This window comes from Helianthus annuus, chromosome 2 (genome assembly GCF_002127325.2).
Source record: "Helianthus annuus cultivar XRQ/B chromosome 2, HanXRQr2.0-SUNRISE, whole genome shotgun sequence".
Taxonomy (NCBI): domain Eukaryota; kingdom Viridiplantae; phylum Streptophyta; class Magnoliopsida; order Asterales; family Asteraceae; genus Helianthus; species Helianthus annuus.
In genome coordinates, this window is record NC_035434.2 from 59,940,603 (window position 1) to 59,960,331 (window position 19,729).

The 19,729-nt window shown below is 35.8% G+C and overlaps 1 protein-coding gene across 1 annotated transcript; it reads right to left on the reverse strand.

Annotated features, from left to right (window-relative positions):
* Window positions 1-11,548: 11,548 nt before the first annotated feature.
* LOC110903406 (exocyst complex component SEC10a) lies at window positions 11,549-18,146 on the reverse strand. The gene is made up of 25 exons (XM_022149376.2): window positions 18,129-18,146; window positions 17,880-17,954; window positions 17,591-17,791; window positions 17,426-17,500; window positions 16,919-17,020; window positions 16,778-16,828; window positions 16,579-16,690; window positions 16,375-16,485; window positions 15,763-15,854; window positions 15,532-15,697; window positions 15,361-15,437; window positions 15,151-15,249; window positions 14,971-15,061; window positions 14,578-14,663; window positions 14,343-14,468; window positions 14,092-14,145; window positions 13,667-13,783; window positions 13,494-13,586; window positions 12,934-13,080; window positions 12,756-12,853; window positions 12,583-12,667; window positions 12,339-12,397; window positions 12,143-12,241; window positions 11,957-12,040; window positions 11,549-11,681 (listed from the first exon to the last, which is right to left on the reverse strand). The coding sequence occupies exons 1-25, from the start codon at window positions 18,144-18,146 to the stop codon at window positions 11,612-11,614; spliced, it is 2,388 nt and encodes a 795-aa protein (XP_022005068.2). The 3' UTR covers window positions 11,549-11,611.
* Between the last annotated feature and the right edge of the window lie 1,583 nt (window positions 18,147-19,729).

Here is a 19,729-nt window from a genome sequence, read left to right on the forward strand (position 1 = left end):
TCCAAAATGGCTTCATCACCTTGATCCTTGCACTCAACTTTGGCTCTTATCCTTGCTTGTCTTGCTTTCATTTCGATATATTCATCCATGTTTTCTGGAATTATGAAGCCTATGAGAGAAGGAAATTTCCTTTTTGTAGGATCATCTTCAGTGTAAAACTGTTTCATCTCATTTTTCACAGCTTCTAATTCCAATGGATATTTAGCAGCAACAGGATCATGCTTTTCATCAGTAGCCTGTGTTGTTTCTCTTTTTCTTTTGTGAGACTTTGGAGGTTGTGGTGTTGGAATGATGAGATCAGTGGTGGATGTTTGACTAACAGTGGTTGAAACAACTGGTGTTACAACCTCTGTCGTCATTACAACTGCTGATATGTCAGCAGATGTCTTCTGCTTTTGAGTAGGGGATGGAGGGTGTGACATAGTATTTGATGGTGGTGATGGTGGTGGTGACTCATCATCAGGAATGGAAACCCTTCTCCTTTTTAACGTAGGGGGGGCTGATGATGTTTTGGGTGGATCAGTGGTTTGAGATTGGATAGCAGTGGTTTGTGATTGTGATTGACTGACACTGGTTGAAACAACTGGTGTTTCAATCACTGTTGTTATTACAGCAGATGTTGTAACATCTGCTGTCTTCTGCTTTATGGCAGGAGGCAGTGGTGGTGATATGATTGTAGATGATGGAGGTGGAACAGTGGTTGTGATGGCATGTGATGGAGTGGTGTGTGTTGGAGGTGTGTGTGTTGATGATAAGGCAGTTGTTTGGCTACTGACAGCAGTTTTTGTAACTACTGATGTATCAGCTGTTTGATTTGAAGATTTTGTATCAGCTGTTTTTGTAACTACTGATGTATCTTCTGGTTCAATATACAACCCATCTTCAATTCCTTTCTTTCTCAGCTTGATTTTCTCCCCCTTTTTGGCATTATCTGCAAGGGGTGTATCCATGAAGAAGATGGTAGATGGAACTTTTTCACCATGAGCAGTCTTTTGGATGCTGGCCTTTATAGCCTTGATATCTGCTTGAGTGTCTTTAAACCTTGATTCCACCATGTTGGTCAGCATTTGTACTTGAATAACATGCTTTTGATCAGCCATGTGTTGCTGTTTTTCAAGCATTGGTTGGAAAATATTCCAAAGCTCATTGGCAGCAAATGCATGTTGTGCAGGTGCTTGAGTAGGAACAGCAGTGGCTTGTGCTTTCTGAGCTTTTAAAATCTCTTGCACCATGTCTTTAATCTCAGCAACTGAATCTTCAAGTTTTTCAACTCTTTTCGTCAATTCCTGATATTTGGAATCATCACCTACATCTGTAGGATCATCTGAATCCCCACCAGTGGTGGTTGTACCAATGTGTGACTTAGGGACTGAGTCCCAAAAATCATCCATTGATGCCCCTTGTTCTTGGTACTGGGGACTTCTTTCTTCAGCAACCGATAAACCTTTGATGGTACCAGTGGTTAGAATCAACTCATTGGTGGTTACCGATGTTGCCATGGAAGAAATTGCCTTCAAGGGAGTCTTATTAATGTAACAACTGTCCAACTGAAGATCTGTTGACCCATCAGTTGTAGTTGCTGTTCCACTTGAACTACCACCGAGAGTTACTTGTAACTCAGGGGTTGTAACCTCCTCAGCTGTTGCTGGGATAGCAGAGGTATAAGCATCAGACCCAGTCACTTGTGGAGGTATACTCTCAGTAATGGGTGATAGAGAGGAACTGGTTTGTGTCTGTGCAATATCAACTGCATGCAACATAGGTATTATTGATTGTGGCATTATGATTGGTGAGGGTATGGGTGTTGAAAGAGACATGTCCTTGGGATCAGGACTGTGGAAGATGGATCCGAGTGGGTCCAGAGCTTCATATTGTGGGGTCCTTGTGCTTACAACCTGATCCTTTTGTGAGGATGCAGGAGGAGTTTTAGGCTGGGGTTGAGATCTTTCTTCCAACTGCTGTGAGGAAGTAGCAGCAATGGTTACTTGTGACTTTTGTGTTGTCACTGACAATGACTCTGGGATCTCATCTTCCAGAGTTGCCTTTGGTGTGGGTTTGGTGGGTTTTCTTGATATTTTCTTTTTGGTCTTTTTAATGGTGGCAGGTGTGGGGTTCAAAACAGTGGGTGTGCTGCTTTGATCACCTGGAGCAGTGGGCTCAGCAGAGGTTGCCTGAGGATCAGTGGCAGTTTCTAAAACCTGCTCAGGCACCTTTGCTTTTAACTTTATTGGTGCCATCATTCTTGAAAATGTTTCAATTGTTAAACAATTTATTTTGAAAGAGACACCTCGTCTGGGTAAATCTGCATCTTTCTCTACAAATTTTTGTTCAAAATAGTAGCTTAGAAATCTTGGAAAGAGCAGAAATGCCTTATTATCAACGTTCTTTACCAAATCATCAAAAATTTCCTGGGAGTAATTAAATTTTCATTGTTCAAAATTGCATATCCCAGGCATTGAATTTTAGTTGGTATTTCATTAAAAGACGTTGTTTTATTAGAAACACACATTAGTAGTGTGTGAAATAAAAATTTGGGTGCAGAAGGGAAATAACCCTTTTGTAGGGTATCCCTATTCGGTTGTTCTGCATAGCCCCTGTTCATGAAATCCTTTTTCAACTCGTCTTTAGAAAATGAGGTTTTTCCTTTCAAATCATCGAGTTTAAAGATTTCAGAAATGGATTTTGGAGGGATTTGAACCTTCTTACCCTGTATCAAGGAGTTGATGACGGAGATGATGTCTCCTTGTTTTTCAAGGGTGGCATTTTTCCAGAACTCTCTCTGGGTATCAAGGTATATGGGAGCGTCTGCAGTTATCAAAGTTTTGTACTTTGACGCAGATAAGATGTCAATGATGGAGTCGAAAGTGTGGTTATCGGTAGGTTTTGTGAGTATACCCACATAGTTGTGTGGAGCTTTGTAGCGAATCTCCGTGGTTTCAGCGGCCATTTGAGTGGCATCTGCTGTTGTGGAGGAAGATGATGGTTTTGATTTTGTTTTCGATTTTGGTTTCGTCATTTTTGATGAAGAAGATCGAAGAAGGTTTTGGAGTTATGAGAGGGAAACTGCTATGAGAAGAGAACTTTGGAATTCAATTCGACAGTAAAACCCTGTTTTGGTGTTAGGGCAGGGTTTTATTTAGGAAAAAGGTGAATGCTGATGTGGGAGCAGTTATAATAATCTGACGGCTAAAAACTGACCACGTGCCAACCCCTGATGTTATGGTAACTAATGGAGGACAGTTGTTTTGACAACTACTGATGGAACAATCATCAGTAGTTACAACGGTAATGAAATGAAACAGTGGATGTATCAGTGGATGAAACAATGATTTTAAACATCAGTGTTTTTGAAAAGCAGAGGTTGACTATCAGCAGTGGACAAGCTTTAGAGAGCAGATGTTGAGACACAACAACATTTTAGGTACAACAGTGGTAGAAAATAGAATGCAATAACTGATAGTGCAGCAGTGTTTTAACCTTTGACAAAATAATGTTAGCATCTGCTTGTTCAGATGTAGAATATGATTTTGTCTTATCTAACATCTGTTGAGCACCAGAGATGCTATTCTTAACAAAATACATTTTAGATGTACGTTATCAAGATTAAATTGTCAGCAGTTGTCTACAGAAATTTTGTTCAAGGTTTTGCCAAATGTCCATTATTCCAGATAGTGGTTTAGCATCCCAAATGATGAAAACATTTCTACTAGAGCTGCTCATTTTGTGTCTAATTACTTGAACTAGAACATGAGTATCTTAGTAGTTCGAAATTAATTTGCAATCAATTTATGATCTGTGATAATCAAACTTGAGCTTAACATGACCTTGATATATGTGCCATTTCCTTTTGACCAGAAATAGGATAGTAATTTTACACAAAAACAAGTAAATTACATCCTGACCAGAGATGAACTTTTACTATAAAAAAAATGAGTAAAAGTACAGAATATATTATAAAAAGTAATAAATATCTGGTTTTATTAAGAAGAAAAACACCTTAGAAAAATTAAAGGAAGTTTTGAAAATCAACAAAAGGATCTGACAGCTTTACAAATGTGTTCATGATCATATCATTCTCAAGTTATTTTGACCATTGTTTGGGGTCATTTTCTTGTCAATTGATTGTAACTTCTTCTTTTAAGGACAATCACTGGAGATGCCGTAGTTACCTGAACAATTCCTGGATTGATGAAAGCACTCAGTTGCATGATGACCACTGTTTACCCCAATTTTAACCTCAGAGGTGTTTTGTGCTTATACTCTTTTTCCTTTTGGATTCAAAGGTTTTTGAGATAACCACACTTTGAGATTTATTTATTTTTCCCTTTTTGCCCTTCCCATTCACAAGTATAGAAATACTCACTGAGAGGAAACTTAATCCAGAATCATTTTGAAGTAATGTTTTGAGAAATCTGGCCACATTTGTCCATGTTTTATTACCAGATCTCACATCACATATGATTAGGACAGTTTTGACACCTTATTTTCTTAATGTGTTTTGACAAAGTTGTTTTGGTCCTATTGAGGATTCTCAACCTGCCTTTGAACACATAAGAATTTTGACTAAAGTTTTAATTCCCTCTTTCTTTGTTAGCAGAACATAGGTTTAGCTGAACAGAGGTGCATACTTTAGTGTAAAATGTAAGAAAATCACAAATTTCGTAACAACAGTTGAAATCAATTTTGAAAATATCAAACGATCCCATAATTTAACAGATATTTTTCAGATCTGAAAACTATGAGTGATTTGTGCATGATATCACTTGTTGCGTGAAATTTGTGTGTCATATGACATCTTGGTTGTTTTACAGAGTTTCTAAATAATCATTTTGATCATGATTCACTTGTTACTCTGTTTTTCAACTGAATACAACCAACCATAGTATCAATGAATTGTGAGCTGAACTGTTATGTCAAATTGATTATTAGATCGAATTTGACTTTGTTAAGATCCGAGGCTGACATGATTGTGCTCGTTTGTATGAATTAAACATTCAGAATATATGAAATGATGTAAAGTGCAGCGGAAATGAATACAAACTTTGTAAACACAAGCATAGAAGAGAATAGTATGTTTAACCACTTGTTTCACCTTGAATCGAATGATTACAATGAAAATCAAAAGGTTATAATGCAAGCTTACAGACTAAACTCCCCCTCAGCCTGATACTTCAGAGTTGGTTGCAACAGATGAAAGGATTGAATTGAGGAGAAGAACTCACTCAAAACGAATCAAATATAACAGTACAGAGTACTGCTATATTTATAGGCAAACCAAACTACTGATGTACTTCAGCTGACGTCACCATGATAGTGACTTCTAACAGCCTAACAAACTATAGACACTGATCTATACAAAACTACTGATGTCTAAACAACTGATTAATAATACAATACAAAACAAGTCTAACACTGTTCACGTTCAACTGTTGTAGCCTAAGCACCAATTACTTGACCATTAGTGCTTTCTTCAAAAGGTGATCAGTCTTTGAATGAGCAGTGCTTGGATCTTCAGCACTATTTAAGAGACAGCAGTAGATAGAGCTCAGTGTTCGTCTTCAGCAGTCTTTAGTTGTTCCATCAGTGTTTGGTTCATCAGTTGTTCTTCTGAGCAGTGTTTAGAGTGTATCAGCAGATAGGTAACCACTGTCAAGGGGAGAGATTACTGTAAACATCTGCTTATTGTGAATCCACTGTTGTGACCAGGTTTTGGCTTTACATTATCTGTTCCTCTGGTAGGGTTCAATCCCAACAAATAATATTATCCCTTAACAATAAATGTATCAATGAGATGATAATTATAAAATTTCAATTTTCAGATACTAAATAAATGATGTGACCATCAAAAATCCACCGTCTTAAAATCAAATAGTTATCCATACATACACTTACAATAAGGTATCCATATAATATGCTTAGAATAAGGCATAGATACTATTGAATAATTCAAGTAAATATTTAGAACGACCTAATTTACTTTCAAGTAAATACAATTATATAAGGCATCAGTTTCAAATAAATTTGATTGTGTTCATCTTCTGTAAAACAACTTTACAATTTAATCAAATATTTAGAATGCCAATTTCAAGTGCTTCAATTGTAAATTAATTTTTTTTAATCTTAATCTATAACAAGCAACGCATATATGTATGAATATAAATCAAAACCCATAACATTCATAATGACATTTTAGCCAATATCTAGATGCCATGGATAAACTTAATGGTCACATGAGTCACCAAATATAGGAATGTGTGGAAAAATAGGATCTGACATATTTATAGGGAAACCAAAAATTATTGTTTTAACATGTATCATATGCCATAGTTTTGATCAAAAGGTTAATGATCAGACAATTAAACAAAATGACATGCAATCAGCCGAAATATTGTTAAAACTAAAACTCAATGCCCTTATTTTTTTTTTCGATGAAAAACTGTTCATCAAGTTAACAACTTAATTTCTAAATATTTTGATTTCTAATTACAATAGATCCCCAATCAATTAGCAATTGGAATGATATAATCAACATTGCTCTGATACCACATGTTGATTATATCATTAAACATGTAGCCAAAACATAAAACCTTAATCATAAACTTGAGCATAAAAGTATAGACACTTACATGTAGGAATGGTTATCTTTGCGGATGATGACGAAGCCATAATTCCCGTCAAGATGTTCTTGATTCCACTTTAGATTATCCTCTTGAGATGGATCAAGATTTAGAGAAAAGTAAAGTATTGGAGAGTGATGATTTGGTGTTGTTTATTCTCCTTTTATTCTTATGTTATGGACACTTAAAGGGTAACCCTACACATTCTCCTAATGTCATTATTTCCATCAAATAATGACTTATAATTAATCTTTAGGATACTAATGTCATATGGTTGATTGTATTTAGATGATCAATAAAGGCCACAATTATATAGAAGTCTAACAAAAATTGCATCTGGGCTGATCAAAACTCAAGGTGTTAAGACTGAGCATCAGCTAGCTGACATATTCACTAAAGGTTTACTCCCAAAAACTCATTCTGAAATGTGTAAGTCACTAGGTCTGACCAATCTTTTTGCACATTTAAACTGAGGGGGGATGTTAAAAATACTTATATTTATCCAGTATAAATGTGCATTTTATATATTTTGATTCCTTTTATTTTTAAACTTTTATTTATTTTTGGTTGTTTATTTATTTTGGTTGTGAGGTTTGGACTATCAAGGATGGGCTGCTGGTTCTATTAAAGTAGATCGCTATTGCTGACTTGGGCTTATAGCCGTTGCATCCAGTTGTTTGCCAGCCTGGGCTTCTGTGATGTCGCTTTGGGTTCGACAAGATAAAAGAGGGACTTGGTCCCTTGGCTGATTCATTCGAGCATTTCATTCTCCTGTTGATCATTCGCTGCTCTCTGGTTTGTTCCCTTATTCTCACACGTACATTCGTGAGTCTAGGGCTTGTCTATTACTTGTACTGATCATCCAGTTGGAGATCTTTTGGCTCTTTGTTCGTTGTTAATCTATGATGACAGATTCATTCAATCATTGTATTTGATACTGAGTATTCATAATAAAAGCATTTGATTCTTGAGTTCTGACAGTATGTTAAATTGAGCCTAGATTTGTGTAATGCATTTGTCGGCTTAAGTGTCTGTAAATTAGAGAAAAGAGACAGAGAAGAGCTTCACTACGCGTATCAACCAAGCTGTTTTCAATTAGGAAATCAGAAAATATCTGGGGCAACTTGAGGTAATTTCTCAGTTTGTTGTTTCATATGCCTACCCTTCTTCGCTTAAGTGTCTGTAAAGTCTACTATTTTAACTAAAATGGTCATGAATTTGAAAAGTCAAACTCAATTTTGCAGGATTGATATGGATGTAATCTGGGTCAATGTAGGAAATCATTAAGGATAGACCTGTCAAATGGAGCCCATCCATCAAATTTCGGGTCATGTTGGGCGTTTTATTATAACATGATGCGTTATTTTGGACACAAGTAGTTTTTTTTAATGGTCATCATAGGGTCAACTAAAGAGATCAAAATAGTAGCGGGGTCAGGAATGGATTGGTAGAGTTAAATGGTGGAGCGGGTGAGAATGGGCTCTCCTTTTGATTCAGACAATTTGAAACACAATTGGTGGTTGCTTCATCCTTGGGTTGGAATCGCAAATCTCAAATTTGAACTGATTGGTGGAAGAAAGACTCGATCAAATTGATTGTTATTGGTTTAATTTGCTGTTCGGGCATCATCAGGTTTGATCAACAATTATGTTGGTGTTCTTCAACTTCTCTATAGCAATGAAATATGGAGCGCTATAGATACGTATCTTTGGAATTACCATTTAAGGACTGTAATGTCCTTCATTCTATGTAACTTCTAAATAACCATCCACAGGAGATAAACATATAGAAATAAAGAACATGGTCATGTTGATGCGAACCCGTCTGTTGAAGCCGACCTATATGTCCATCTTTGACCTGATTGTACCAACGACTAGCAATTACCAATTGTGGCATTTTACCGGGTCGCCATTGCCATTATAAAGGGTACGTAAAGCCAAGCACGGGCTTTGGGCCCCCAATTTTCGAAGGCCACCATCTTTTTATCATGTATGTTAAATTGAGCCTAGATTTGTGTAATGCATTTGTCGGCTTAAGTGTCTGTAAATTAGAGAAAAGAGACAGAGAAGAGCTTCACTGCGCGTATCAACCAAGCTGTTTTCAATTAGGAAATCAGAAAATATCTGGGGTAACTTGAGGTAATTTCTCAGTTTGTTGTTTCATATGCCTACCTTCTGGGCTTAAGTGTCTGTAAAGTCCACTATTTTAACTAAAATGGTCATGAATTCAGAAAGTCAAACTCAATTTTGCTGTATTGATATGGATGTAATCTGGGTCAATGTAGAAAATCATTAAGGATAGACCTGTCAAAAGGAGCCCATCCATCAAATTTCGGGTCATGTTGGGCGTTTTCTTAGAACATGATGCGTTACTATGGACACAAGTAGTTTTTTTCATGGTCATCATAGGGTCAATTAAAGAGATCAAAATAGTAGCCGGGTCAGGAATGGATTGGTAGAGTTAAATGGTGGAGCGGGTCAGAATGGGCTCTCCTTTTGATTCAGACAATTTGAAACACAATTGGTGGTTGCTTCATCCTTGGGTTGGAATCGTAAATCTCAAATTTTAACTGATTGGTGGAAGAAAGACTCGATCAAAGTGATTGTTATTGGTTTAATTTGCTGTTTGAGCATCATCAGGTTTGATCAACAATTATGTTGGCGTTCTTCAACTTCTCTATAGCAATGAAATATGGAGCGCTATAGATACGTATCTTTGGAATTACCGTTTAAGGACTGTAATGTCCTTCATTCTATGTCTTGAAGCTGCGCTGTTGACCATGCTATTGGTTGTGGATGATCAAGCTAAGAATGACGGATATGGTTGTGAAGCAGTGGAGTGAGCAGGCTTCTTTTATGAAGAATTTGCAAAGGGCGTTTAGGGATGATGCACGGAGGAATGTTGTTCCTGGCCTTTCTTTTACAACAAATTTGCAGGTGCACCTGCAAGCTTTTGATCAATATAGTTGTTGCTGGGTTATATGGCTGATAGTCTTTTGATATGTCACTAAAACTATTGCTGCCAAATCAGAGAGTCAACACCCGAATCAAATTGACCATTTCTAAAACGTCTCGTTTCAACCTGTATCCATTTTGTCAATATGTTCTGACTCGAACCAAAATGAGTATTTGCCTGAAGTATTCCTAAGTGGGCTCATTATAGGCCACTTAGAGAGCTTATTAGCCCATTTGTTAGGCCCAATATCTATTTACCTTTTACGTTTGGTTCAATTTTTTTCTCAGGATATTACCTCGGGTAAAATTAAAACGCCTTAGTTTGTTATTTGTTTGTTTGAATTAAATTTGCCTAGGGCATTCCTCTTTTCTTAAAGAAAAAAAAAAAAGAAAAGACACCCGAATACATAAGTCAGTTTGGTTGTAAACGTTTTTGGTTTCATTCGATTATCTAACACTTGAACTACCTCCTCAGCTGCATCATATCCCCAAGCACAAAGATACATGCTTTGAAAACCAAACATTTCCTCAATGGTTCAGCATCCTCGTATTAAGACTACACGGAATCATGATCAAGGATTAAAGGGCAAGAGAGAAACCCATGTTACATAGGCGCCACCTAGACTTTGGGGCTTTTGCACTCCACATCACAAAAACCATGGGTGGTGGACAAGGGCAAAGCCTCATATTTTTCGTTTTTAATTTTTTTAGTAAATAATATTAAATTTTATTTATATATAAAATACTGGCCGAGTTACATCAATATCGCAGGTAAGCGAGCAACAAGTTGCGCCGCTACCCCTTTCTGAATAGCAAACCCTAGCCTATTAAAGACAAACCCCTGCCCCCCTGTTGATGAGCAACTGCTGTGGACAACCTTTTGGACCCTAGTCAACAAACGGATAGCTTCTGGAGCTAGGGAGCCAAAGGTGTCGAAGGCGAAGGGGACAAATGCATGTTGGTTATCAGCACATGCTTTAGCGTGTTTATCCACCTTTTTAGATTCCGCTTTCCTTATAGCGTGTCCTGCTACAAACCCGCTTTAATTAAATCCTTTTTTTAGTTAAACCATGGATCAGTGGTGTATGTCAACATTTTTCAACTCCGGTAATGGTGAACATTATCATGGATCATCGAAAATGCAGGGACTTCCTTTCACATTTATATCAATAGAACTCAAAGCCATATAAAACTCAAGTCACTGCTACATAGAACTCACAAAATCAATGTAGTTGGAAACAAAATAATGATCAAGTATCATGTATGCACATTCTTGTTTAAATATCAAAATACCAACATGAATTTCTACATTCTAAGTTTGTATATGATTTTGAGTCATCAAACGGGTTGACTCGATAAGTTGAAGTCCACAGGTCAACGGATATTAGTTTTGGACATCATCAACGCATATAAGTCCAACCTGTTAATAAACCCAACCCGCCAGTCGACCCGTTTTGCCATTTTTGTTTCGGTTATGGCTTCCAAGTGAGCTCGAAGCCATGACACATTAATGTTGACTACCTCTACACGTGACACTTAGCTTTCAGTTTCTTCCAATTTTTCAATAACTTCATCGGTTTCGGGTTTCAACTGCTTGACAATGCCACTAACATGCTCTAGGAGGGATACTCTAAAAAGGTCCGCTTTTCATTAAGTTATAACTCACCAATCCAAAAAAAAAATACTTATAATTCTAAGCATGTTTTTCATAACAAGGCCAAAGAAAAAAAATACATATTAAACAACTAAAGTTCAATCAAACACCCCTTAATTTATAAACCTGGAAACCCTTAAACACAAAACATTGCAGAAAATTTCAAATATAAAGTGAATCAATCTGTATAATAATTAAAAATATCACTACATTATAACATAAAAAGGCCATCTGAGAGGCAATAAACAACTCAAAAGGTTAAATCAGGATCCTCCAGGCAATTACCTATAATTATGTAATACATCCTTCTAACATTGATGGATTAAAAACCAGAAATGAATATGAAAAAAACCATACAAGACAAATCATAATGTGCATTGTTTGGGTTAAGCCCAGACCGAACTAAGCTTGGATGCGAGTCTTGCACTTCTGTAGTCATCTCGGAGCTGCACGAACCTAAAGTTTGGATACAAAACAGAAAGCTTTTTTAACAAAACGAAAAACATGTGGCAGTTACCATTACCAATACTGAAACTACATACCCTTTTTGTTTTTCAAATTATTGCAAGTTATGTTAAGTTTGTTTATGTAATATTTTTTTGGACAATTTGTGTTTCTAATCATCCCAACCTCTTTCTACACATATTTTAACTTGAACCCATGCACTTGTAACACACTAACACACGCACACACATATATATAGATAATATGAAGAAATAAATGAGATGGACCTTTGGGCCTCTTTTTTAATGCTGGGGGTGCCCTCAATCAGACTTGACAAGCTTTCAGGGGCAACAATAAATATATTCGCCATGCTGAAGAATATTTAAAGCATGTTATATTAATTAGTAATTTAGGAAGTAGGAACTAAACCTGTTTAATTAAAGACAGGCAGGCAAGCAACAACTTAAACTTACATGCTTAATGATTCAAATTTTTCATCAATTGTAGGGGCATTGAAGTTCCGCAAAAAATCCCCATACTCGGTGATGTCACGTTTAAGTTTCAGTCCTCCACTACATATATAAAGATAGAGTTTTTTTTTTTATATTACACAATAAAGGCATAACACATTTTATATTTTTGAAACATATATCTACATGTTTCTGTTACCTAGCGTTAAAAGCGAACTTCAACCAGTGGTTAGTCAGTGTCTTGTGCAAACGGTTTCCCTATATATATCAACAAAGTTATTACCTGGAAAATTTAAAAACTAGCAGGATAGTAAAGCATTATAACATAAAGGTAGAGATTAAGTAATGTATCCATCCTGAATGTTTACAGTCCTATACGAATGAATATGTAACTTCTATCTATAACTATATACAGAAAATATACCGAAGAAATTTAGTCGTACCAATTCATTTAGAAAAGATTGTTTGTTAAGACCTTCTAGTGCAGTGAATGCTGACTCAAGCACACGAGAGAGATATGCTACAACTCTGACAAAAAAAAAAAAAAAAAATCATAAGTTAGTATCCTGTCAAGAAAACAATTCTACAGATATAAATTTTAAACACACCGCATAACCTTGAACATGCAGTTGTAGGCCGAGGATCTGCCATGAGGCCATCGTCTGCTGACCTAAAGTCGGTTGCCTTTTGCTCAGCTGAAAGCAACCGTTCCACCTGCAGAATAAAGAGACTTGTACAGTTATACAAACATGTTATTAGAAAAGTTATAGAGCTCAAACTAGTACAATGTAGACCTCAGCAATAACTATATCAATGCATTGTTGAAGGCCTTTAATTGCGGAACTCTCTGCACCGGACATAGCTGCGGTCATCTCCTCACAAGAAGCAGCGTGTGCACCATCCACTGGTAATAGAAGCCTTGAAATAGATTTCACAAAGTACTACAATCGAGTACAGTTCCATTTAAATGGTGGCATTGATTAGTAAATAGCATGGTTGTAAGAATCGCTAGGCGCTAGTCGGCCGATGGGGTACCGACTAGCGATTAATCAACATTAGTCGTGATTAATCGGACTGGGATTTTTATATGTGATTTTTTGTGTTGTATGTATATATTTACACATTTTTATATGTATTTTTTTAAGTACAGATTTTAACCCCACCTCTACCCATTTTTTAAGTATACATGATTAATCACTAAAATTTACAGATTTTGGCCGGAATTTGGTCAGAATCTCATCAGAATCGCTTATTTCCGGCCGGCTGGCTATTAATCACCGACTAGTCGCCGATTAACCCTGATTTTTCCAACACTGGTAAATAGTAAATACCAAGTGTACAAATGGATGCATACTTGTTGAATTATCGCCACACTGCTTCCACAACCTTGTAAAGCAAGCATGAAAGATCTAAAATTGGTTTCACCGGCAGTAGCTGCACCTTCTGTCTACATGTCAAATTAAATTTTTCGAAATAAAGAAAGAAACATATACGATGTATGATTAAAGGAGTGAACAGAGAAGCTACCGTGGAAGCAGGACTAGAAGCCACTTTTCGACCCAACACAAACCGTTCCCTCTGAGAAGCGGCTTCCCTGAGGCCCTCTCTAGCTCTTTCAAGCCCTTCTGTCGTATATTGCCTGACCTGCATGTGGGATCAAGTGTTTTACATTGACCCAATTTATTTTGTAATATACGTACATATGTCACTCTATCAAGTGTTTTACATTGACCCTTATATACTATGTGAACCGGTGTGCAATAACTATCAGTCCAGCGCAACCTTTCAGGAATGGTGATTAACTAACTGTTTGACTCACATAATCACATACTTATTATGTCACAGATAACAATAAAGTTTAGTTTAATAACTTCTAACACCGTAGCATGAAAATACAGAAATCAAAGGATAAACAAGCACAAAATGACATGCGTACAATGCTGATAACTTACTTGGTCTAGAAGACAAGTAAACACATGTTTGGCAATGGAAGCAAGATTAGAAGGCTGTAGAAGACAAACAGACAAAACAGTTACAAATCCTCAAAATTGGGCACATCCATCTTCATGCGTATTTTGAATTCCCAAAATATGTTTTTTTTCTTCTTAAGCAAGTTCTTGCAATCTTATGTTGCCATATTTTCTCATTGGTTCTTTCTACCGCAACCTCTATAAATGCATTGTAACATTGCATTAAAATTTACCTGAGGTGAAAACAATTTACATCGTGAAATCGCTTCTTCATTCCAACTCACAAACTCTTGTACCACTGTAACAGATATTGAAGCTCCTTTGGATGACAGCTGGCCCTCCGCAAGCAGTTCCTCCATCTGTAGAGAATAATAATAGATGATGTTCTAAAAAAACCAAAATAAATATAGTCCATGATGTAATGGTGGAGGGAGAGAAAAAGAGAGATCGAAAAGTGTTGTTAAAAACCTTTGCTTTGTAAAGTTGTCTCATAGATGCTCGTTCACACTCAAGATAGATACCTTTGTGCTCAGCAAACAGAGCTTCCGTTAGGCCTGTACCAATAGAAAAAAAAAAGTTTCGCAGCATCATGTTATATCATTTTACATATCTCACATGATCCATAATTATTAAGGTAATTAAATGACATAATACACTATAAATTGTCTATTAATGTGACACGGTTTAGCACTTAAGCAATATTGACAACCATCAAGGGTATGCTACTCAAATCCATATTGGTTATATATATTAGATTTTAATGTATATATTATTTTCCTGAATCTTATAACTTGTTTCCAATAAAAATCTACTTGTGTGACTAACATGTAAAGACTGATGCCACATCTTAAAAGGCGGTACCTTCAACATCCAAGTCACCGCATCCCACATCGCGGAGATTTTTGGCAAGTTCCTGTGTCCTCTCATATCCCACCGCAAGCCTTCTAAGATACTTAAACCACAAATACAAAAGCAAAATAAAAAAAATTTAAACTTAAAAATTCATGTCTCATCCTCACAAAATGAGCAAATATGACTTACTAGCAATAATCCACCTTGTCTCATAGGAGGGGGATTAACGAGAGACGGTTTCACTAATAACTTCTCTAGAAGGTTTGGGATACGGTCCTCCATAACTCTCTGTCACAGCAACAACATGAAGTGACTTATCACCAAGTTCACACCGTACGTAAATTTCCTAATGTGTCCTTCATGAGGAGACGATAATATACAATTTTTCATTTCGAATACCTGTACCAATATTGACATGACATCGTTGGGACAAGGGAATACAGTCCTGATGGTCGATGATTCTTTACGGACAGTATCTGTGATCCATTCATAGATATTAGATATGGGACACACAATTTTTTTTTCTAAATAAATGTTATTTAACATTTATTATATAACATAATAACATACCAGTTATTTGTTTGTACCGTTCTGATAGTGCAACGTTGACATCATCATGGTTAGGTGTGGAATCTTGGTCGCCGAGAACCAACCTAGAGTCTTCATTCATCACCTCTACATCAAACATTGGTCGTAAACCGACATAGTGTTGCATGGCACTGGTGCCTCTGTTAAACTGCACATATATACATATCAAAATACTTGCAAACTAAACAAATAAACAAAGTGCGGAGTGCGTACCTGTGAAAGGATTTTTGCACACTCTGCCATATTCGTCAATTCTCTTCTTTGAGATGCGGAATCAAATCGAGACAACAACTTGTTCTCCAGTTCTAGATATACATTCACCACAAACAAACTTCACTTGTTAGCAATAAAAATAATGAATTTTAACTACTTCCCTTATAGCAAAATATGAAAAATCATCAGTAAACTTTTTGAATGCGGTGGAAGTTCAAACTTGAATTGACCTTTAGCTGTAATATCAAAGTAAGATCCGGAACGAAACATATGATCTCAACAGTTAGGGCTGGGAAAACGTGTCTTATCGAGTTTAACAGGTCTTTGACGATGCGAATAACACAAGTATTAAACATGAATACAGCTCGTTTAACTACATTATATCTCATGTGTATAGCATAGTTGTGTGTTTTATGTACCAAGAAGAAGAAATGAAGGATCCTAGCCCCCCTAATTTTATTTATTATTAAAAAGGTAAAAAATCACGTAGTGTACCTTGCAATAAACAGGTCTAATCATGTCTTATACATATGACAATAGTCCACCAATTGTCTTTTATTATCATATACACATATAATATAAGTAGAACTTCAAAACTCAATAACATCACACCGTTGCAGTATTCTTGCAGGTTAGTAATTGCAACCTCGAGTCCTTTACTAGCACCTGCATTTCCCGGAACAGTTGTCGCGTGCCTTCCAATGTCTTCCTCTGCAAGCGAACCTAAAATGAAAGATAGAAACAAAAACATTCAATATCCCATACCTTGTTACATATTTATTTAATGTTAAGACATGTGTAGAAACGTTATCATACGTAATTTTTGTGCGATAGAAGCAGCCTCGCCTACACGTTTGTCATCGGAGAATAATGAGGAAAGATGCATCATATTGTCCTCACCCTGGCTACTATTGAACTCCATGAGATACTAGAGGACCAAAACAAACATGTGATATTGAAACTTTGCAGGGGAGCGATAAATCGATAATCACTGTCAACCGAAAGGTGAGAATACCTTTATGAGCTCCATAGTTTGGTTGGCGGTCTCGCGTTGTGAGTCTGCACTCTGGTAATACACAACAGAAAGGTTTAAACATGGTAACCAAACGGCTAACATCCGCGGAAGCACTAATTACATGTGTTAGTAAAACTCGACCTGCAAATGATCCCCAATCTTGGCAGCTGTCTGTCCAACGCTTGAGATACGTGAGTCCAGTCTCGCAAAACTACTAAATATTCCATCTAAACGCTTCTCTAGCTGAAAAAATGAGATATAGTCAAGACCTTGTGAAGGAGCATTGCACTCGGTGTCTAACTAAGATCACATGAAAATGGTAGTGCTTAAAAATTTATTAAATCCTATAGTGAACTCAATTTGACACTATAGAGTGATAATTGAATTACAAGCATTAGTAAAACTTGATCTCCATATTGAAGTCGAATAGTATACATACTATATAAAGTTAGTATAACAGTTCTTCTTACGACGACTTTTAGAAAATAAAATACATCCTAAATGGATTGATGTTATCAAACTGTGATTAAGAATTCAACCACTAGGTATGCTTAAGATTCATCTTGGCATGTATTGCACATTTTTAAAATGCTAGATATATGTGAACCATTGGTATTAGATTTCAAAAAAATGAGATGAATAAATTACCTCACCAAGTGTCTTCCTATGCTTTTTGTCTTGTGAAACAACATCCTTTTTAAGCTTTTGTAGTTTTCCATCAATCTTGAACAAACATTAGAATATGTGAGAGCAATAAAAGTGTAAAGTGCATATATGCAGAGATGAATAACACGACTAAAAGCCGATATCTACCTGTTTCCGAAGTTCGACTAACTGTGTGCAAGAATCCTTAAAGATTAACAATAAAGTGTCTACTTCAGGAAATACTGGACCTAACAACCCACTTGTACTAATATTAATCGGGCCGTCCACTGAGTCAGCCTCTTCTTCTACGAAAGATGGCAGCAACCCATTTACTAGTTTCGCAAATAAAGCATCGTATGAAAAGTCCCCCTTCGTATAAAATAGAGCGTTACTGAAAACGTCAGATTATTCAAATAAATTGTGGAGCATACACAACATGAAGTGATTCAGCATTTACCTTGAATTTTTCTATGTCTAAATCAAGTGATGAAGAACTGTAAGATGAAGGTGTTGATACTTGAGTCTCTTTCATCTAAACACCAGAAATAAGACAATCAAATGAAGCTATACAACATTAGTCTTCAAGATCCTCTTTCATAGACAGTGATGTATCATACATGGAATTCAACACAAATATATATATATATATATATATATATATTCACTCAGTTGTATTATGAAACATTATTTAGTCTGCAATATTAACCTCAATCGCGGTTAACATTCATGCGCGTTAACAGCTTAATAGTCCGCAATATTTCATCTCATTGTAAGTATTGCAGCTACTCATCCACTCAAAACCAAAATCATAACGAATCTATCGCGAATTAACAAGAGAGTACAAACTATGTAATTAAATGTTTAACAAGATAAGATCAAGATATTCGCGAATTAACGAAGTCATTGTAATATTATTCATCCTTAAACATGTAACTATGTTGCATTGTCTCCATTCCTATTCAGTGCTCATTAACATCACCTATAAGCCAGTGACAATGTTTATGAATCTTATGATCTGAATAATAATAATAATACCACGAGTAAAAAGAAACCAAAAGGCAAAAACATGTTATGTGTATAGATTATGGTAAATGATTAACCTCAATGACTACGAGAGATGATGATTCGATTTATTTCGCAAATAATTCTTCTTCTTCGTCGTGGTGTTGTTGATTTTAAGAATAGATCAAGAGAGTGTTACGCACGAAAACATGAAATTGAATTTGACTCGGTATTCACTTCCTTTTCACTCTATTTAAAGAAACTCTTTTACACTTTTTGTGTTATGTTTTCCAAAATTATAAATTAGGTTTATACGGGTTAAATAAATAAATATTACCGTAAACAAATAGTTTTAAGAAATATAATATCGTTAATTTGTTGCTTATAATGATTAACCTCAATGACTACAAGAGATGATGATTCGATTAATTTTGCAAATAATTCTTCTTCTTCGTCGTGGTGTTGTTGATTTTAAGAATAGATCAAGAGAGATGAAATTGAGGGAGTGTTACGTAGGAAAACATGAAATTGAATTTGACTCGGTATTCACTTCCGTTTCTCTCTATTTAAAGTAACTCTTTTACACTTTTTATGTTATGTTTTTCAAAATTTTCCCCTCTATAATTTCACAAAAAAGTTTTGTGAGTTGAAACTACTATTCAATTTTGTATAATTTATAATAGCATTGTGTACAACTAACTAATGCACAATTCATTTTTCTCTTTGGTTTATTGGTCCATCCAACCATTGGTTCATATATTCAATTTTTTACTTTTTAACTAAGAGCGATAATTCAACTTTTTATACTTTTCTCCCCTATACCTTTTTGTCTTTTTCAATTTTGTCACAACTTTTTTTATCCAATACTTTTTCACTTTCAAATTTGTTCTCATATACTTTTCATCTTTTACAAATTTGTTGTTTTACTTTTCGGTCAAAATTTTACAGATTAACACCCCCAACACGCATGCGTGGTATAAAGTTTTTACGTTATGTTGTTCTGCAGTTTAACGGCTCTATCGCAATGCACGGAGTGATAAGTCAAGTTAGTTATTCTTTTCTATGTTTTATGTTTCAGACTAAATTTTGCAAGTTAATACGCTAAAATGCGCGTGTGTGGTTCAACGTTTTTACGTTTGCTATTTGTTCGGTTTAACAATCCTGCCGCAAAGCGCGGGTCGTAAATACTAGTTATAAATTAGATTAGAACTCGTGTATTATATGAGTTAAATAAATAAATACTCTCGTAAACAAATAGTTTTAAGAAATATAATATCTTTAATTTGTTGCTTAGGCTAGGGGGTG

Bases quoted from the DNA above. Each gene is read 5' to 3' on its own strand.
- LOC110903406 (XM_022149376.2), bottom strand. The intron at 15,062-15,150 runs GTAAGTCATATT...TTGTGGTTTAAG, and splicing joins GACAAGGTGGATTATTGCTA to TATCTTAGAAGGCTTGCGGT. The intron at 11,682-11,956 runs GTCCATCTCATT...TCCAAACTTTAG, and splicing joins ATTAAAAAAGAGGCCCAAAG to GTTCGTGCAGCTCCGAGATG.